The 22,798-nt window shown below is 38.1% G+C and overlaps 1 protein-coding gene across 2 annotated transcripts in view; it reads right to left on the minus strand.

The window, feature by feature from the left end:
* Window positions 1-22,798, minus strand: part of STXBP5L (syntaxin binding protein 5-like) — a 526,662-nt gene that overhangs the window by 423,311 nt on the left and 80,553 nt on the right. For both annotated transcript variants that reach the window (XM_006864137.1, XM_006864138.1), the window contains exon 2: window positions 6,656-6,753. In XM_006864137.1, coding sequence (XP_006864199.1) covers window positions 6,656-6,753 — 98 coding nt within the window. The remainder of the gene's footprint in view (window positions 1-6,655; window positions 6,754-22,798) is intronic.

A 22,798-nucleotide genomic window follows, 5' to 3' on the forward strand; every position in this document is an offset into this window, starting at 1 on the left:
TCTACAAGAAAAAGACAAATAACCCAATTAAAAAATGGGCACATGACATGAACAGACACTTCAACATGGAGGAAATCTGAGCAGCCAACGAACATATGAAGAAATGTTCACAATCACTAGTCATTAGAGAGATGCAAATCAAAACAACAATGAGATATCATCTCACACCACGAGGATACAGAGAGACTGGGACCCTCCTACATTGCTGGTGGAATTGCAAAATGATCCAACCACTCTGAAAAACAGTATGGCACTTCCTCAGAAGGTTGGAAATAGAGATGCCTTATGATCCAGCAATTCCTCTACTTGGCATTTATCTTCAAGAAATACGAGCTATAACCCAAGTAGATATATGCACACCAATGTTCATTTGTTGTTGTTAAGTGCTGTCAAGTTGATTCTGATCCATAGCAACCCTGTATAGGGTTTCCGAGGAGCAGCTGGTGAGCTTGAACCGCCGACCTTGCAGTTCAAATGGCTTTGCAATCTTACACATTAGCCTACAGTGCCACACCAGGGCTCCATATGCTAAGACCATAGGTGGAATCCAGATCTTCTTCCAGAACCTTTTGAGGTGGGAAATTTCCACTGAAAGGACAAGCAGACCTGCCTGGAATGGCTAGAAGAACAGCAGATACTTCTTGAAAGAAAGACAAGCTAGACAAATCAAAAACAATAACGGCAGTCTGATTGACTACTACAAGAACAAGCAAGTCATTTGCCCAGGAGCCATCAAGGCAAGTGGTCAGGTCCCCACAGGGCAAACCCCATTCCAAGACTAAGACTCAAGGGGAATACATGAGCAGACATGAGGTCTTGCTGCTGACCACATTGGTCACCGATAAGGAGAAGTGGGAGAAAAACTGCAATGAAGTTGTGAGCTAAGTCCAACCACGTTCAATAGACTCTTGTCAACCTAGGTTAAGACATGGTTGGCCAGCAGTAGGGCGAGACCTGGGGACTCCTGGGCCCAAGGACAGTGACATGGCCACAGAGGACTAGAGCAGAGAGTGAAGTGTCCGGCTGATATGAAGTGAGAGGAGATGCAAAAGAACATCCATACTTACAGATAGTACCCATTTGACCTGGCTTCAATGTCTGGATGACCAGAACTTGGCTACAAGAAGAAAGAAGAGGAAAAAAAGAGTAATCCGCTACATTTTTATGAACCTGACCTATGCTTGTGGATATAGTAGCTCAAAGGAGGGAATGAATCTTTACAGCGAGGATCATTCCCACCTCCTCGGTAAACAGGGTTGACAGGGATGGGCAACTTAGACATTGGTTACCCAAAATGAAGAGACTGGGGAGCTACAAAGGCCAGAAGTGCCTGGCTTACAAGCTTTCAAGAGGGAGCCTCGTTTCAGAGGGTACTGGGGAAGATAGAATCTTCACTGAGTGGTTTCCAATCTTTCTGGATGGGGCTGGTTAAAGGAGATAGGGATAAGACTCTTATGGTTCAAACGCAAGGGTAGACGTTTTGTAACAAAAGGAGGGAGTAGTTGATCTTGCAGTCCAGGAGCAGAGGACCCTGGAAACATCAAGAGAGAAGAGTGGAGTACGGGACTCTACCCAGCAAAGCAGTGGCACCAGAGATGGAGGCAGAGATGATGACGTGGACAGATGAAGTGGCTAGGGACTCTGGACTCTGGGAGGGAGAGGGTCTGTGTGTTGATGGCCAGGAGGCAGGCTTGCAGGGTGTACCCTTTGGCTGTTTGATGATGTATGCAAGGAATTATAATCATTGCAATGAAATGAAGTAAGATAAGATAAATGTAAAGCTAATGTTCTCCCATGTAAACTATCACATAATTTATAATAAAAACTTAAAAAAATTTTTTTGCTAAAAATGAATCTGACTATAATATAAAGTAACTAAAAGATTATAATTTCAAAGATCAGATATTGTTAAATTGGATTAAAAAAAGCAAGGTCGGTGGTTCAAACTCACCAGCCGCTCCTTGAAAACCCTATATAAAGGGTAATAACAATAACTATATGCTTCAAGTATGAATACCTGAATAGGTTAAAAGTAAAAGGAACAGAAAAGATATGCTTTATTGGCTTCATCCATGAGAAAACGTAGATTTTAGAGTAAAGAATATTACATGGGATAAAGAAGTTCATTTCATAATGTTAAAGGAGTAAATTCATTATCTTATCTGTTTATACAGATAAGAACAGAGATTCAAAATACATGAAACACAAACTAATAAAACCATGAAGATAAACAAATCAATCTATAATTATAGTGGGAGATTTCAGTAAACTCTCTCAATAATAGAACAGATAGGTAAGAAATAATGAGTACAGATCTAACTGATATTTATAGAACAAGCCATCCAACAAAACACACATTCACTTCAAATATATATTTGACAATCATAAAAAGAAATCATTAAAATAAAATTCAATTAATTTAGAAGAATTCCAGTCATACAAAGTATATTCTCTGACCATAATAAAACGAAATTAGACATCAATTTTTTAATTTCTGGAAAAATCTTTAGTTATTGAAACCAATTAACACACAAATAACCCATGAATCAAGAAAAATAAATCACACATAAATTCGAAAGTATTTTAAACTGAATGATATGAAAACACAACACATCAAAATGTGGGGGTGACAACTGAATTTTGTCAAGTTAAGCGTTTTCCCAATCCTCTTAGGACCTTTCTCCTAAGACTGAAAATTCCTGGACACAACACAACAAATAACCATAGGAAGGTTCTGAAAGGTGAAAAGGAGGAGGAGGATATAAAAACATGACACTGAGTTCCTTTGGTTTCCTTATTAACTGTCATATATCCCAGACAGGGCACTGAATAAGTTTCCAACCCAGAATCACCAACAGGCACAGACCAAAAAAAAATTTTTCTTTGCAATAGAAGGTTGGTCTTTCAGTCAATCAGAAAAGGATGGACCATCAACAAAATTTGGCAAGATCTACCTTTATTCCAGCCAAACAAAGCTTTAATCTACCTTTAGTAATTGTGTTGTTGTTAAGTGCTGTCAAGTAGGTTCCAACTCATAGCAATCCTGTCTAGAGTTTCCAAGGCTATAAATCTTTATAGGAACAGAAAATCTCATCTTTCTCCTGCGGAACAGCTGGTTTGCTTGAACTGCTGACTTTGTGGTTAGCAATCTAGTGCTTATCCACTATCTTTCTAACTCCCACTAAATGACTCTTTTCCTTGATAGGTCAGATTAAGAGAAAGTGGGAGAAGATACTGATAGAATGACATGACTCAGCTGTGAAAGTTAACAGAGTTCATTTGTAATTGTGAAAACTTGAAACTTTAGCATGGGTATAAAATGAGCCACATCTCAGAAGTAAGAGAGGGGATCTCACTACCATCAAAGAAAAAGATCTAGGAGTGGAAAGCACTCTTTGGACCCTGAGATGGCTGAACATTTAACCACTTCAACGCAGAGGCAGAAAACTATGACATAGGAGGAGTGTCAGAGAAGCAGCAGTCCTATAAAATAGGAGACAGGTGGGCTTCTCAGCCACAGAGCAAGTAAAGCTAAGTGACTTTGGGCAAGAGTGTTGCTTGCAGAATAAGGTGCCTCCAAGCACTGATTTTGGAGAACTAGGCTTGCTGACCCACAGATAGTCAAGTGCTTTTAGGTAGAGGCTGTCCTGCAGGTATGAATCAGCAGCCCTAAAAGATCTTTGCTACTCATGAGCGGTCATCTAAAGGGCAACCAACAGCCTCTCTAGTGCAAAAGAAAGACAAGTGATAAAAATGGATGATGCTTGGAATTAATTAGTCCATTGGACTAGTGAAACCTGTGAAGACCAGTCTTCAAGGCCCTGAGATCAGATGGCGCCTGGCTATCACTACCAACTGCTCTGAGAGAGATCATATTAGAAGGTTCCAGATTGCGTGGGAGAAAATATGGAACAAAACTCTAAATCATAACCACCACCACCACCCCAAAAAAAAGACCAGGCTTACTGGTCAGATAAGAGACTGGAGAAACCTCAGGCTATGATCCTCAATCACCCTTCAGCTCTGGAAAGGAACTCACCTTCATGGCCCAATTTTTAGCCAAGCAGTAGGATAGGTATATGGGGACAACAACACTAGTAAGGTATGCTCACCAAGGAACAGTAAATCTTTCAAGATCAAAAGGGCAACATTTATCTAAAGACAAAGTTGAGAATGGATGGAAAGGGGGAATGTGAATAAGAAGCACAGGGAGGAAGTGGGATAACTTGTTGCATGGAGGGGATTACAATCCTTGCGATGAAACAAAATGTATGACTTGCTGGATATGAAACTAATGATCTTTTTTGGCAAACCTCTACTCAATTTACAATCCAAAGTTTTTTTAAAAATAAAGTGTCCATGCTTACTGGTCAGACTGAAGGAATCCAAGACTATGTCCTTCAGCCACCCTTCAGATAGTGACCCAATTTTAAATCAAATGGTGGATAGGTATATAGTGGGGGCAATACTAGTAAGGTATGCTCACCATGGAATGTTAAACCATTCAAGATTTTTAAAAAGGCAACATTTTCCTGGGGACCATGGAATGTTAAACCATTCAAGATTTTTAAAAAGGCAACATTTACCTGGGGACCATGGAATGTTAAACCATTCAAGATTTTTAAAAAGGCAACATTTACCTGGGGACAAGTTTCAAAGAGTTCGGAAAGGAGGGGAGAACGGAAATAGGAACCACAGGGGGAGAGAGCAGGATGACTATTATTACATGGAGGGAATTGCAATCAGAAATATAAAACAAAGTATGTGATTTCTTGGATGTGCAACTGATTCTCTGCTCTGTAAACCTTCACTCAATATACAACAAAAATTTAACAACAACAACAAAAAAGCTTTGTAACACTGATAGAGCAGGACAGAGGCCAGGCCAAGGGACCAAGGAACCAAAGGCCAGAGAGACCCCTCACTGTGGGCATAGCAGAGGAGAGGCCATCCTGACTAAAAGAACTATACCCTGAGCAGTTCTGACCCTGAATCCGTTAACTTCCCTAATAAACCCCATAACTCTGAGTATGGTGTTTGAGTTCTGTTTGGCCACTGCAATTAATTCTCAAACCCAGCTGAATAGAGGGGGCTGTGGGAGGAATGTTTGATGCATATTTTTGTAGCCACATCTCTTCCCAATGAGGAATTAATCTTTCATCCATTCTACCCTCACCAGGTAGACTACTGTTGTTGTCATTAGCCACCTGCTGTTGTTAAGTGCCATCAAGTCAGTTCCGACCCATGGCAACCCTGTAGGGTTTCCAACAAAGAGGTGGGTGAGCCTGAACCGCCGACCTTACAGTTCAAAAAGGCTTTGTTGTCTGGCATTAACCCACAGTGCCACACCAGGGCTCCATCATTAGCCCACACCATCCTCACGATTATTGCTATGCTTGAACCCATTGTTACAACCACTGTGTCAATCCCTCTCATTGAGGGTCTCTCTCTTTTTCACTTATCCTTTACTTTGCCAAGCGTGGCCTTCTCCAGCAACTGGTTCTTCCTGATAATAAGTTCAAAGTAAGTGAAACAAATCTTATCAGCAGTTGGCAGTTCAAACCCACCCACTGCTCCTCAGAAACCCTCTTAACAACAACAGCACTCAACCTGTATGCTGATCAAATAATCTGTGAAGCTAGACTGTATGAAGATCTATCATCAGAACATGAGGAAGAACAATTAAGAACCAGTGATATACAGAATTTTCATCCTCTGCCCAATAAAAGTACTATTTTGACTGCTCAACTAGGCAGTATTAGTGGAGTATGTTGTTAAGTGCCATGGAGTTGGTTCCAACTCATAGTGACCCTGTATAGGGTTTCTGAGGAGTGACTGGTGGGTTTTTGAACCGCTGACCTTGTAGTTAGCAGTCCAGTTCTTATCCTTTAGCATCACACCAGGACTTAGTGGAGGATAATGATAAATTAAACCTTCACCCCAACCAGCAGCAAAAATGCTAATATACAAGTGGTGCAAATCAAGGTTAGTCAAAAATACCGTCCCCTTTGGCTCTATTTTGTTAGTGGGGTCTATTACAAGCTAAGCCTCTACTCATACCCACAACAAGGTAGAACAAATTGATGCAGGGAGGGGTAGTTGGAGCCCTGACTTCTATTCCACCCATCTGTGAGGTGATATAACTTAGTATCTCCACTTCTACGAGGGCCCAGCAAGAAAATGAAGACACTTAAGAATCTGGTCCTAGAGCTATAACATAACAGAGGGACTGCTTGTTATAAAAATATAAATAGCCTCAAATCAATGACTTTACTTTCCACCGTAAGAAAGAAGAAAAAGAAGAGCAAATGAAACTCAAAGTAAGCACAGGAAAGGAAAATTTAAAAATCAAAGCACAAATAAAAAGAACATAGAAAAACATTACAGAAAAGGAACCAAAAGTTGGCTCATTGTACAAATCAATAAAATAAAAATAAACCTGTAACCAGACATATAAGAACAAAGAGAAGAGACAAATTATCATTTTATACATATCCAAAGTCTACCAGCAAATCAATGTGGGTTTTCATAATGGTTACTAATTACTAAAGAAACAACATACTCTATTTGGTTATAAATATTTCACTTACCGGAATGTTTAAATAAATGTAATTGGTATTAATATAGATAGTAATGAACCAAGAATTAAGGATACATTCTTATAGCACCTGTTCTTGTCCCAATAGCCAAGATTTTCTGAACTGGATCAAAGGCTAATGCGGTAGGCTGATAAGGAAAACCATGCCGAACTGTCTGAAAGAGAGCAAATGGTACAAATAGTCTTCAGGGAATAAAATTTTTAAATCACAAAATATCACTCAACAACCACTAGAATGACTAAATTTAAAGTAATTTTTTTTAATGTGTTAACAAATATTGGCAAGGATATGGAGTAAGCCAAATTATCATATACTTGTTGGTAAGCGTTTAAAATTATATAATCACTTTGGAAAATGGCTTGGAGTTCCATACACCACCATCCTAGGATGCAGTAACTCTATTCCTCTGAATGTACTTGACCAAATAAAAAACATCTCCACAAAATGATTCTACAAATATATTACTGGCATTTTCATTCATGTTGTTTTTGGTTCCAAGTCATAGAGACCCTGCCTAGGGTTTCTCAGGCTGTAAACCTTTATGGAAACAACAAGACTCATCTTTCTCCCAAGGAGTGGCAGGTGGGCTCAAACCACCTACCTTGTAGTTAGCAATTCAGTGTTTACCCAATAGAGTCACCATGCTCCCTTTGCTATTATTATTCCACATGTAACAACATGGATGGTTCTCAAAAGCTTACACTGGAAAAAACAAACAAACAAGGAGTCCTGGTGTGGAGCATGTAGGATCCCTGGGCTGCTAAACACAAGGTTGGTGGACCAAACCCACCGGATGCTTTCAGCAACCAAGTCAGAACTGACTTGACAGCACTTAACAACAAACAAGTAAAATTAACAGTCATAAGCAAAGGAGTGCATATGATACAATCCCATTCCTAATTAAGTTCTGAACAAGCAAAACTAATTTATGGTTAAAAACAAAAGAACAATGGGAAAGGGTATGAAGGAATTTATTGGGTGAATATTCTATATTTTGACATATTTGGATTACGTAAGTGTACAGATTACTCAAAACTCATCAAGTGGTTAAATAAAATTTGTGATTTCATTGTATTAAAGTTAAACTTGTGTTTCAGAAAAATTGTTTAAAGTATTATATGCAAATATTGAACTCTAGTTAATGATATGCATACTAAAGTGTCAAGGAATGTAGTGTACTGATATCTGCAACTTATTTCAAAATGCATTTTAAAAAGTAGCATGGTTAGAGGGAAGAACATATGAATGAATAGATATATGATAAGGTAAATAAAGCAAAAGGAAGTCTGGTGTCACAATGATTAAGTGCTCAGATGCTAACTGAAGGTTAGCAGTTCACACCCACTCAGCTGCTTCTCTGATGATCTGCTCCTTTAAAGACTGGCAGTGGCTGTGTGCTGCTGATTCCTTTCTGATTCATGATGACCCTGTCTGTATAGGGTTTCTAAGGCTGTAAATCTTTATGGGAGCAGAAAGCTTCATCTTTCTCCCATGGAGCGACTGGTAGATTCCAACTGATTACATTGCGGTTAGCAGCTCAGCTCATAGTCAACTATTCTACCAGGGCTCCTTCGGTAAACATTACAGCCTAGAAAACCCTATGGGGCAGTTTCTACTTTGTCACATGAGGACACTGTAAAATCACAAACTAACTTGACAGCACCTAACAACAAAATAACAAATATAACAAAATGTTAATTTCAAATCTAGGTGGTATATATATATATTAGCACTGATAGTATAATCCTTTCAATTTTTCTGTATGTTTGAAATATTTCATAACAATATAATGGGAAGCAAACAGGAAAAATAAATAGTTCATATTTAATTAGGGAGATTAAGGCTAACATATGGGAAAAGGGAATATGTAACACGAGACAGGAGTTCATTTCAATATGGAATGTAGTATATATAATTTTTCAAAGATAAAGGATTCAGGTAGGTCAGAAAAAAAGATTCTAACATCAGGTTCAGTCAAATATTAAATACTTAAATAACTGTTTTTATTTATTTAGTGAAAATATAATTATAATAAAATGCTACATTTATAAATATTCAAAGATGAAAAATGATACACCCACTTCTCACTTAGCTACATGAATAGGTTCCAAAGACCAGGTCATTATGTAAAAATCGGCATTATGCAAAAATGGAGGATGACCATATCAGATCACAAAATGGAGGATGACTGCATCATTATACAACGCCAAAGCAATGAGAATCATGACCCAGCAAGGTTGAAATATAACCTTAACCATAAGATTCTCACACTTCAGCATTCATTACTGTCAGATGTACAACACTAATATGTAGATGTTTTACTACTGTCATAATGCAAAGTGCAGGATGAAAGACAGGAAGTGAGGAGTTGGTGTGTATAAACTGTAGCATGTAATTCATCCAGTGATCATATTCCTCAAAGAAAACTATTACGACTTCAATGCATAGCTTTCTTATTTTTCTTTAAAGCATGTATAAGTATACTTGCATATGCATATTATATATGTACATCTAGAACTATAATATGCTTTTTTCATTCAACAATATTTCATGGAAACATTGCCATAAAAATTATGTAGATATGCATCAATCTGTTTTAAGACTGTTAAAAATTGAACTACTATTCATCAATTTTCAATGAATGCTCAACTGGATTAGTATTTCTCTATCTAAGTCATTTTCTAGTCATGATTCTTAACTGTGATGTTTTCCCTCTTAATTCTAACCTATTGTCTTCCTCATTTAGACAGCAACATTGAGCTGTCAAGAGGAAGAGACTGGTAATCTTCCTTTGGAAAATGTGGTTAACATGAATCAGAATATAGCTACTCTGTAAAGATTAGAAGAGATGAAAACACTTTTAAAGTTATTCTATGAGGGTAGTATTAATAGATGTATAAAAATGATGTGACTAAGACTAAAACCCACAGTTAAATCATACTTAAAAATGAAAGATTGTATGTTTCTTCTTAAGAGCAGGAAAAGGTGAGGATGTTCTCTTTCAATTCTATTTGGCATTGTTCCAAGAGGTTTAAGTAAGAGCAATCAAGCAAGCAAAAGATATGCAAGGCAACCAGATGGGAAAGGAGAAACTAAAACTATTTACAGATGGCATGATTATGTACATTGTTGTTGTTGTTAGGTGCCATCAAGTCGGTACCGACCCTATGCACAACCAAACGAAACACTGCCTGGTCCTGGGTCAACCTCACTATTGTTGCCACGCTTGAGCCTATTGATGCTGCCACTTTGCCAATCCATCTTGCTGGGGGTCTTTCTCTTTTTCTCTGACTCTCACCTTACCAAACATGGTATTGTTCTCCAGCAACAATATGTCCGAAGTATGAGAGACAAAGCTTGGCCATCCTGGCCTCCAAGGAGCACTCTGACTGCACTTCTTCCAACACAAATCTGTTGGTTCTTTTGGCAGCCCATCCCACGGTACTTTCAATATTCTTCTCCAACACCATAACTCAAAATCATCAATTCTTCTACAGTCTTCCTTATTCACTGTTCAGCTTTCACATTCATATGAGGTTATTGAAAATACCATGGCTTGGGTCAGGCGCACCTTAGTCTGACATCTTTTGCTCTTCAACACTTTAAAAAAGTCTTGTGCAGCAGATTTGCCTAATACAATATGTCGTTTGATTTCTTGACTGCTGCTTCCATGAGTGTTGATGGTTGATCCAAGAAGAATGAAGTCATTGACAACTTCAATCTTTTCACCGTTGATATTGGTCCAATGGTGAGGATTTTTATTTTCTTTACATTGAGATGCAATCCATACTGAAGGCTCTGATCTTTAATCGTCATCAATAAGTATTTTAAGTCCTCTTCACTTTCAGCAAGTAAGGTTGTGTCATCTGCATATCACAGGTTGTTAATGAGTTAATGAGTCCAGGTGTGGCACTGCAGGCTAATACACTAGACCATAAAGTCAGTTTGATCCCCAAGGTCAGTGGTTCAAGTTCACCAGCCACTCCTCAGAAACCCTACATAGGGTCACTATGGGTCAGAAGCAACTCAACAGCACTTAACAACATTATGTACATTAAGCATATACAATTCCACTAAAAGAAATAGACTAAGAAATTAAACAAGTTTAGCAAGGCAATTTGTTGATGCTGTTTTTAGGAACTGGTATGTCAGTTCAAACTCAAGCCAGTCTATGTACAACAGAACAAAACACTGCCCGGTCCTGAGCCATTCTCACAATCATTACTACACCTGAGCCAATTGTTGCTACCACTGTGCCAATGCATCTCATTATGGATCTTCCTCTTTTTTACTAACCCTCCAACTTACCAAGAAAGATTTCCTTCTCCAGAGACTGCTCCTTCCTGATACTATGTATGAAGTATGAGAGAAGTCTTGCCATGTTGGTTTCTAAGGAGCATTCTGGATGTACTTCTTTGTTCTTCTGGAAGTCCATGATTCTTTTACTATTCTCCTCCAACACCGTAACTCAAATGCATCACTTCTTCTACGGTCTTCCTTATTCATTGTCCAACTTTCACATGCACATAAGACTACTAGATACCATGGCTTGGGTCAGGCACTTCATAGTCCTCAAGCTGACATCTTTGCTCTTGAACAATTTAAAAAGGTCTTCTTGTACAGCACATCTACCTAATGTAGTAAGTCATGTGATTTCTTGACCACTGTTTTCATTAGTGTTAATAGTGGATCCAAATGAAATGAAGCCTTTGGCAATTCCAATCTTTTCTCCATTTATCATGATGTTATTTACTGATACAGGAGTGAGGATTTTTGTTTTATTTACACTGTTGTGTAACCCATACTGAAGACTGTGGTCTCTGATCTTCATCAGTAAATATTTTTAGTCCTCTTTGCTTTCAGTAAGCAAGGTAGCATCCTCTGAATATCAAAGGTTATTAATGAGTCTTCATCTAATCCTTATGCCATATTCTTCATATAATTCAGCATCTTGAATAATTATTTGCTTAGCATACAGAGTGAATAAATAAGGTGGCACACACCTTTCCTGAGTTTAAGCCATTCAGTGTCACCTTGTTCTGTATGAATGACTGACTTTATGTACAGCTTCCTCATAAGCAAGATGAAGTGTTCTGTAATACCCATTTTTCTCAATGTTATTCACAGCTTGTCTTAATCCACACAGTTGGAAGCCTTTGCATAGTCAATAAAACACAGATAAACATCTTTTTGGTATTCTCTGCTCTCAGCCAAGATCCATCTGATGTCAGAAATTGTATCCCTCATTCCACATCCTTGTCTGAATCAAGTTTAAACCTCTGGCAGTTCCATGCCAATGTACTATTGCAGCCGTTTTTAAAACTATCTTTAGAAAAATTTTACTTAAAAGTAATATTAATGATTTCCTTATTCTGTTGGGTCACCTCTCTTTGGAATGAACTCAAATATGGATCTCTTCCAATCAGTTGGCAAGGTAACTGTCTTCCAAATTTCCTGGCATAGTTAAGAGAGTGGCCCCAGAGCTGCATCAGTTTGTTTAAAGATGTCAATTTGTATTCCATCATTTCCCAGAAACTTGTTATTTGCCCATGCCTTCAGTTCACCTTGGACTTCTTTCTTCAGTACCAGTAGCTTTTGATCAGAAACTACCTCTTGAATTGGTTGAACATTGAGCATTTCTTTTCCATACAATGACTCTGTATATTCCTTCCATCTTCTTTTGATGCTTTAAGCATCATTCAGTATTTTACCCATAGAGCCATTCAATATTATAAGTGGAGGTTTGAATATTTTTCTTCAGTTCTTTCACCTGGAGAATTTTTTCATCAGTTCTAAGTGTGTTCGTTCTTCCCTTTTGGTTTTCTAACTCCAGATTTTTTAACATTTCATTATAATACTTGACTTTGTCTTGTCAAGCTAACCTTTCAGATTTCCTATTTAGCTCTCTTACCTCTTCATTTTTTCCCCATTTGCTTTATCATATCTATGGTGGAAAGCAAGTTTCAGAGTCTCTTCTGACATCCATTTTGGTCTTTTCCTTATTTCTTGTCTTCTTAATGACGTTTTTTTCCCCCCAATAAGACTATCACAACGATATGTTGTTTTATTTGAAAACAAAATGTACTTAGCACTAAAAGTATATACTAGATAACTCAGATTTTGTTTTTAAACAAAACATAAATGCTTATTTAAATGTCCAAAGGGCACATTCTGCAAGCTAGCCTCCTGCTAGCACAGCCTTATTCAGTCCATGGGCCTGCTTTGTCTCGCCATGCCACAGCCTCTGGCACCATCTCTGCCATCACCACTTTTCTAGGTAATGATCTCATGCTCTACTCATGCTCTTCCTTCTTAATGGTCCTGGGATCATCTGTTCCTGAAATGAAAATTTAACTACTCCACCTTGAATAGTTATACATCTTCTACAATTTCAGTTTTTACAATCACAATTAATTCTGCTAATAATTACTCACAATTCAATCATAAAATCCTATAAGCGGAGGTGGGGCTTGCTGGCGGATAGGATAGAGGTGCAATGAAGATCTCTGTCAGCAATAACACAGAATACCAGATGAAGCAGGTTCAGGGGAGCACTCCAATACTCTGAACCATATAGGTAGGAATATTTTTAAAGTTTGAAGGCTTACAGACAGTGGAATTTGTAGTGGAAGTAACAAATCTTGTACTTTAGAATCTGCTGGGCTCAGCAACCCGGAGTCAACAACTTGGGTGAGACCAAACGGCAAGACCAAGTGGGGCAGCAAACAGACCCACCATGGAATAATGGCATGGTAATCGTACGAATTGGACTGTGAACCACAAGGTTAGCAGTTCGAAACTACCAGCTGTTCCACGGGAGAAAGATGAGGCTTTCTGCTCCCGTAAAGATTTACAGCCTCAGAAACCATGTTCAGGGTCGCTATGGGTCGGAACAAACTCGACGGCACTTAACAACAACAACAATTGTGGAGCAAAGGTGGACAATACACATGTTGGTTTTGCTTTGCCTTTTTTTTTTTTTTTTTGTATCTGTTCATTGGTCATTCACTGTCTGCACACCTCCATTCTGGTGACTAGAAGGGGTGCCTGAGCGATTGGAAACCCCCCACACCTATCACTGGTGGGTCCTTCTGCCACGCATGCACACAGATACCCTAAGCATTTAAAGGGCCAGGCAGCTCAAAACAGCCACACCCAGCCCTACACTGTTTACTCATAGGGAAAAGGCCAGATGAGCAGAGGGAGACAGTTTGAAATAAAATAGGCTGAAAATTAAATCCTGAGGTATAGCATAACAAAGTGGCATATTGAAACTTATCAGATAGCCCTGAAGGCAAGAAGCTGAAAGAGATCATTAAAGTCATACTCATATTAGGCTACAGATTTTTTTATTCCCCCTTTCTCTCCTCTCCTTTTTCCGTGATTATAGACTAGAGTATCCAATCTGGTATTTTGTTTTGTTTTGTTTTGTTTTGTTTTGTGAGGGTTCTTTTTTTTTCCTTGCTGTTTTGCTGTTGCTGTTGTTTTTTTATTTTTGTTTTTTTGTTCTGTTGCATTTTGTTTTTCTCCCCCCTTTTAGCTACAGGGGGCTCTTTATCTCCCTGTACTACCCAAAAAGAGATAGCCATTGCTGCCATGTTGTCAAGCTACAATCACAACAAACAAAGCCCCACAATCCAGCCAAGAACTAATACCAACTGCCATACACCAGGAAAGCAGACAAAACCTGCAAAAGTTACTCTCAGTTAAGCAATAAGAAGAGTGAAAAGGGAAGCCCACCCCCTGATTGCATCTACCTGGAGACAATAAGAAAGCATAAAAATACCAAAATACAACTCAATTAAGTATTGAGGCCACAGCTAAACATGTCCAAAAAGCAAAAACAGATGACCATATCAGCACATATCCAGAAACAAGATAAAATGTCTCAGAGAAATGACCTACAGGTGGACCTGAACTCCATTCTGGAAAGAGACAGACCTTGGAAATGCCTGAGAAGGAATGAAGAAAAATGATTATAAAATATATAAAACACTGTACAATGGAGTTGAGAAAAATGAGGAATCAGGAAAGTGCTACAGAAGCAATCAAATAAGATAGATACAGCATTGGAAACAATTCAAAACCTACAGAAAAAGGGCCAAACGATCAAAAATAGAATATCAGAAACAGACAATACACAGAAAGGGCAAACGAGTAGAATAGACGAGATGGAAGGCAGAACTAGTGAGCTGGAAGACAAATCTTTCAATACCACTAAGATAGAAGAGCAAACAGAAAAAAAGGATTAAAAATTCTGAAGAAGATCTAAGATTCATGTTGGACAACATGAAGAGGAATAACTTAAGAATTATCAACATTCCAGAACAGGAAGAATGACACAATCCACAGAAGAGATAGTTAAAGAGCTTCTGGGAGAAAATTGTTCTAATATCCTGAAAAGTAAAACGATAAGCAATCAAGAAGCTCAACGAAGACCAGGAAGGATAGACCCCAAAAGAAAATGGCCATGACATATAATCAAGCTCTCTAAAATCAAAGATAAGGAGACACTCCTGAAAGCAGCTAGGGAAAAGAGAAGCATTACATATAAAGGCAAGCAAGTCAGATTAAGCTCTAATCTTTCAGCAGAAACTATGCAAGCAAGAATAAAACCCTGAAAGAAAAAAAAAACTGCCAACCAAGGATACTCTACCAAGCAAAGCTATCAATCAAATACAATGGTGTAATCAAAACATTCCAGGATTTTTCCAAAGCCAACCATGCACTACAAAACATCGTAAAGGGATTTCTGTGGACTGAGAACCAACAAAAACAGACAACAGAGACTGACATATGTGGCAGCACCTCCCAGAACTAAATAGACAGATGGAAGAGTCGAAAACAGAACAAAACTATAAGAACAAACTCAGAGAATCTGGGAAGTCAGTCTATGTTCAAAACAATTACAATATGAAAGAAGGTAAATACGTAGGAACAGAGGTCCAGATGGTGAGAAGGTCAGGTACACTATAATATAAAATAGCCTGTACTAAATGGAAGGAAAAGTTAATAGAATATAAGGTAACCTCAAAAAAAACCAGAACACTTCACAACATAACAAGAAAATGAAAATCCAAAAAGAACACAGAAATATTAAAACTATGAGGAAACTCGCAGTAAGAACACAAAAACCATGAACTCAGCACAGGAAGAGACGCAGAACAAAGAAATCAGCAACACCACAAAAAAGCAACTATAATGGTAGCAATTAATCCATACCTATCAATAATTACACTGAATGTAAATGGATTAAATGCACCAGTTAAGAAATGGAGGGTGGCAGAATAGATAAGAAGACAAGATCCTTCAATATACTGTCTGCAAGACACACATCTTACACACAGAGACAAAAACAGATTAAAAGACAAAAGATGGAAAAAAATATACCAAGCTAATTGCAATAAAAATGTACAGGAGTGGCAGTACTAATCTCAGATAAAATAAACTTTAAGGAAAAAAACAACAGATAAAGATGGACATTATCTTATGATTATAGGGACCACTGAACAAGATGATATCTATGCTCCCAATGAAAGAGCTCCAAAATATGTAAAACAAACTCTACTACATTTGAAGAAAGAAACAGACAAATCTACAATAATAGTGGGCGGTTTTAATACAATGCTTTCAAAAATGTATAGAACAACCAGAAAGAAACTTGACAAAGTTACAGAGGAACTATGTTGTTGTTGTTAGGTGCCATCGAGTCGGTTCCGACCCATAGCGACCCTGTACAGGGTTTCCGAGGGTGTAAATCCTTACGGGAGTAGAAAGCCTCATCTTTCTCCCGCGGAGCAGCTGGTAGTTTCGAACCACTGACCTTTAGGTTCGCAGCCCAATTCGTAACCACTACGCTACCAGAGCTCCTACAGAGGAACTATACAACACAATAAAAAAACTGGACCTCATAGATGTGTACAGAGCATTCAACCCAACAACAGCACAAAACATATTCTTTTCCAGTGCACATGGAACATTCTCCAGAATAGACCATGTCTTAGGCCACAAAACAAACCTCCATAAATTTACAAATATCAAAATACTACAAAGCATCTTCTCAGACAACAAGGCTATCAAATTAGAAATCAACAACAGGTAGACCAAGGAGAAATCAAGTCAAATCGGGATAAGTTCAATTCCAGACCAAATGTGTGACTAAGCGCCCTAGTAGTGGTGTTCCACCCGTCTCAATCTGACAAAAACTCTGTTTTTTTTTAAGATTTTGAGTTTTAGTCCACCTTTTTCTCCCACTCTATCTAGGGCCTTCTAATGTGATCCACTTCAGAGCAGTTGACAGCAAGGCACTATGTATTTCTGGTGTCAGGGTCATGGATACTGATATTCATGTGGTCCATTTGTACACTGAATTAATTGTTTTCAGGAATCTTTAATTTTCATCATTCTTCTTTCCTCCAGACTGGGAGAGTTAAACAGTTGTACCTTAGATGGCCACTCATGAGCTTTTAAGACCCTAGTCACTACTCTTGATGAAATCTTTTGATACACATAAATGTCTAATTTTTAGGAGCTCCTAGTTCTGGTGTAGCACTGTAGAATAAACACTGGACTTTAAATTCACCAGATGCTCCTAGGAAATCCTCTACAGAGTTGTCAAAACCAACTCAACAGCACTTAACAGCACCAGTCATCTAGTTTGTCTTCTGATGTTTGTATGATTTTAGTTATGTTTGATGGTGTATTTAGGCCACATTTTTGGGCCGCTAAGTTTATTCCTATTTCTTCTTTGATGGTTTTATAGCCTTGGGTTTTAAATTTAGGTCTTTGATCAATCTTGAGTTCATTTTTGTATAAGATGTGAGTTATGTGTCCTGTTTCATTTTTCTGCAAACAGACATCCAGTTTTGCCAGAATCATTTGTTAGGCGATCTCTTCCCCATTTAATGATTTTCAGGTCTTTGCCAAAGATCAGCTGTCCATAGGTTGATGGATTTACTTCTGAGATCTCAACTCTACTCTATCATTCTAGGTATCTGTTGTTGTACCAATATGAGGCTATCTTGACTACTGCGGCTGTGTAGTAGGTTTTGAGATCAGGAAATGTGAGGTTTCCTTAGTTCTGCTTCTTTGGTTCTTCCATGCAAATATTTATCACATCTTATGTTAAAGCTTTATTTTCTATAATCTATTCAAAGAATTCTTAGAATCATTGCACCAGGTTTTTACATAATAATGTGAACGTAACCACCACTCATCTGTCAGTTTGTTGTGCTGTGGTGACTTGTTGTAATGCTGGAAACTTTGCCACTGGTATTTTAAATACCACACATGGTGGGCAGGTTTCAGTTGAGCTTCCAGACTAAGACAATAAATAAAGAGATGTAGACTACTTCTGAATGCTTAGCAATAAAAACCGTATGAATTGCAGTGGAACACAGTCAGATACAATGCTGGAAGATGAGCCTTTCACGTTGGAAGGCACTCCAAGTATGGCTGGAGAAGAGCTGTTCTCAAAGTAGTGTTAACTGTGATGATGCAAATGTAGAGTAAAAGCTTTCATTTGTTTATAGGGCACAACTCAAAATGAGGAGAAACTATCCATTAATAGTTGGAACATGGAATGCATGAAGTATGGATCTTGGAGAAGTGGAAGTTGTCAAAAACAAAATGAAACACATAAATATCAATACCTTAGGCATTAGTGAGCTAAAATGGACTGATATTGGCCATTTTGAATTTGACAAAAATATGGTTTACCATGCTTGGAATAACAAATTCAAGAGCAATAACATCGATTTTATCATCAAAAAGAACATTTCAAGATCTATCTTGAAATATAATGCTGCCTGTGATAGGATAATATCCATAAGCTTACAAGTTTGTTGTTAAGTATCGTCGAGTCAATTCTGACTCATAGGAACCCTGCATAGGGTTTCCAAGGAGCAGGTGGTGAGTTTGAACTTCCAACATTGTGGTTCAAATCAACCTTGTAGTCCAGTGCTTCATCACACTGTGCCATACCAGAACTTCAAGCCAACAAGAAGACCAGTTATTACCATTATTATTCAAATTTATGCAATAGCCACTAAAGCCAGTGATTATAAAATTTAAGAATTATATCAACTTCTCCAGTCCAAAATTAATCAAACACATAATCAAGATGTATTGATAATTACTGGTGAGTGGAATGTGAAGGTTAGAAACAAAGAATGGATCAGTAGTTGGAAAATATAGGCTTGGTGACAGAAATGATGCTGGAAATCACATGATAGAATTTTCCAAGACCAATGACTTCTGCACTACAAATACCATTTTTAAGACAACATAAAACTATACACATGGACTTCAAAACACAAGAATCAAATGGATTACATCTGTGGGTAAAAAAAAAAAAAAGTGGTAGAAAAGTTCAGTATCATCAGCCAAAACAAGGTGAGGGGTTGGCTGTACAACAAACCATCAAAAGCTCATATGCAAGATCAGGCTGAAGCTGAAGAAAACAAGTCCATGAGAGCTAAAATACGATCTTGAACATATCCCACCTGAATTCAGAAACCATCTAAAGAACAGATTTGACACATAAGACATTAGTGACCAAAGACCAGAAGAGTTGAAGGATAACATCAAGAACATCATACAGAAAGCAACCAAAAAGTCATTTAAAAGACAGGAAAAAAAGAAAAGTCAAAATGGATGTCAAAACAGACTCTGAAACTTATTCTCCAACATAGAGATGCTAAAGCAAATGGAAGAAATGAGAAAGTAAAACAGCTAAACGGAAATTTCAAAGGGCATCTCAAGAAGGCAAATCAAAGTATTGTAATGAAATATGCAAGGACCTGATGTTGGAAAACCAAAAGCTGAAAGAAATAAAATCTTGAAGCCTCAACTAGGTGTGCTATTGTAGGATAAGCACCGGACTGCTCAGCACAAGGTCTGTGGTTCAATCCCACCAGTCCCTTCTTGGAAACCCTAAGCAGGGTCACTATGGGTCAGAACTGACTGGATGGCACGTAACAACAACAAAAAGGGCAAAATATTAAATGATGCAGAAAGCATCAAAAGAAGATAGAAAGAATACATAAAGTCACTGTATCAAAATGAAATGATCATTTCAAGAGGTAGCATGTAATCAGTAACTGATGATACTGAGAAGAAGTCCAAGCTGCACTGAAGGCATAAGCAAACAAAAAGGGGGTGGGAGTGAGGATACAGAACATATGGAATACAAATTGAAATCTTTCAACTAACTGATGAAGCACTGGAAATGCAAAGAAATTGGAAGACAGGTTAGAAGACTGGCAACCGATTAGAAGAGACCCATACTGATGTCTGTTACATGACAGTAAAATTTTACTGAAGATCATTCAAAAATGGCTGCAACAATACTTTAACAGAGAACTGCCAGAAATTCAAGCCAAATTCAGAGGAAGGCAGGAACAAAGGAGATCACTGTTGATTTCAGATAGCTGAAAGGAGAGAACACCCAAAATATATTTAGTTTTGCTTTATTTACTATGCAAAGTCTTTTGACTGTGTGGCCCACAACAAATTATGGATAGCACTATAAAGAATGGCTATTATAGAACACTTTATTGTACTCATGAAGAACCTGTACACAGACCAAGAGGTAGTTGTTAGAAAAGAACAAGGGGATATTGTTGTTGCTGTTGTTAAGTACTGTGGAGTCGATTCCGACTCATAGTGACCCTGCACAGGGTTTCTGAGGCTGTAAATCTTTACAGGAGCAGAAAGCTTTATCTTTCTCCTACAGAAGGACTGGTAGTTTTGAACTGCTGAACTTGAGATTAGCAGCCTGATTCGTAACCACTATGCTACCAAAGCTCCTTGATTTAAAATCAGGAAAGCTAGGGTTGTCTTCTTTCACCAATCTGTATACTGAGCTGAACAAATTAATCTAAGAAATTAGATTATATTAAGAATGTAGCATCAGGAGTGGAGGAAGACTCATCAACAACCTGTGATATTCAGATGATGCAACCTTGCTTCTGGAAGCAAAGAAGACTTAAAATACTGATTAAGATCAAAGATTACAATCTTAAGTATGGATTGCACCTTAATGTAAAGAAAACAAAGATCCTCACAACTAGACCAATAAATACCCTGTGATAAATGGAGAAAACAGTGAAGATGTCAAAGACTTAGTATTGCTTGGCTCTACTATCGACACTATGGAAGCAATAGTCAAGAACCCAAACAACATAGTGCATTAGGAAAATCTGCTACAATCTTTAAAGCAAATATAACAGTTTGAGGACTAAGTTGTGCATGACCCAAACTATGATATTTTAAATCACCTCATATGCATGTGAAAGTTGGACAATGAATAAGGAAGACCACAGAATTGATTCATTTGAAGTATGGTCTTGGATAACAATATTAAAAGTACCATGTATTAACGAAAGAACAGACAAATCTGTGTTAGAATAAGTACAGCCAGAATTATCCTTAGAAGCCAGGATGGTGAGACTTTATCTCTCATAAATCAGACATGTTAACAGTAGGGAACAGTCCCTGGAGAAGGATGTCATGCTCAGTAAAGTGGATGGTTAGCAAAAAAGAGTCAGTCCCCTAATGAGATGGACTGACACTTTGGCAACAACAATGGGCCCAAATGTACCAACAATTTCAAGGATGGCACAGGACCATGCAGAGTTTCGATCTGTTTGGATAGGGTTGCTATTAGTCAGAACTGACTCAAGGTTGCCTAACAACAGCAACATACGTATCATATGCCCTATGAGATATAGAACCTCTTTTTTGAGGATGCTTTGAATTTTGGTCCTGTTCTAAGAGTGAAATCACATTTCTAGCTAATGAATTATTGCTAACTCAACTAAGAGAAATTACCTAGGCCAGATGCTGATTAAGCCTCAACAGACTACATGGTAAGGCCCACAAAAGTGTTAGGAAATGACCTTCCAGGTTGGAGAGAATGAACATTCTGTTCTAGGAAGAAGAGTGAACAGGTTTCTTAGGGACACTGAAGCTTTATACCCAAGTACACCTCTCTTATCATATTTATCACTGAGTGGAGATGTCAGCCTACGAGGATAAGAAATTGAAAAGTCATATGAATAGACTGGCACCACTAACAAAAAAAAACCATAGACCTGACAGAAGGCAGAGTTGAAAGAAACAGAAGCAGAGGTCAGAAGAAAGGCCAAGATAAGGGTAATTAAGTCTCGTGAAAAGGTGGTGAAGATTTTGGCCTCCACAACTCCTGAAGAGATCCTGGGCAAACTACAAAAGGAAGCCAAAAATAAATAGAGGCAAGAAGTGAAAATTAGATCCTCGAGATACATTTTTTATTGCTAAGAATAAGGAGACTGTTAAATAGGAAAACACATTTAAATGCACAAAAAGCATGGAAATATTTTTAAAATAAATATTCAAGAAACCCAAAAGAGAAAGAGACTTCCAAAAAGCACTATTGAATATTGAATACAGGTTTGTAAATTCTGATCCAAGACAGCTTGGAGCATGTTCGTCTGATTTCACTGCATTACAAATAACAGCCGGAAAGTTAGTCTCAACAGCCTGATTAAGCCCTTTCATTTTATGGCAGGACTTCTGCCACACAAGGCTCACACTGTACAAGACAGGATTAGAACCTTAATTCCTAACTGAATATAGTCTATCCTGATTGTACATTAAAATGACATCAAAAAAAATTTTTTTAAAGATGGAGGAATACAGAGTCACTATACCAAAAGGAAATGGTTGATGTTCAACTTTTTTCAAGAGGTAGCATATGGTCAAGAGCCAATGATACTGAAGGAAGAAGTCCAAAGTGCAATGAAGGAATTGGCAAAGAACAAGGCACCAGGAACTGATGGAATAAAAACTGAAATCTTTCAAGAAAGTCAGGCAGAATGGATGAACAAATTGTGGTACATACACACAATGGAATACTATGCTACACTGAATAATAGCAAGGAAGCGGTAAACTACCGCATAACATGGATGAACCTTGAGGAAATTATGCTGAGTGAAGTTAGTCAGACACGAAAAGAGAAATACGGCATAGGACCACTATTGTAAAGGACTAAGAAAAAGAAATTATACCGAAAGGGTCAGGGGGAGGCCTTTGTTAGGGATTAGGAAGTTGATGAGGGGGGGTAGGAAGGGAGGACAAAGCGCAGGGTGGGGTTTGGGCACAGGAGAGCCTGGGTGCGAGGGAGGGGGGCAATATACAGGGAGGGAGAGGGAAAGGG

This window comes from Chrysochloris asiatica, unplaced genomic scaffold (genome assembly GCF_000296735.1).
Source record: "Chrysochloris asiatica unplaced genomic scaffold, ChrAsi1.0 scaffold00061, whole genome shotgun sequence".
Classification (NCBI taxonomy): domain Eukaryota; kingdom Metazoa; phylum Chordata; class Mammalia; order Afrosoricida; family Chrysochloridae; genus Chrysochloris; species Chrysochloris asiatica.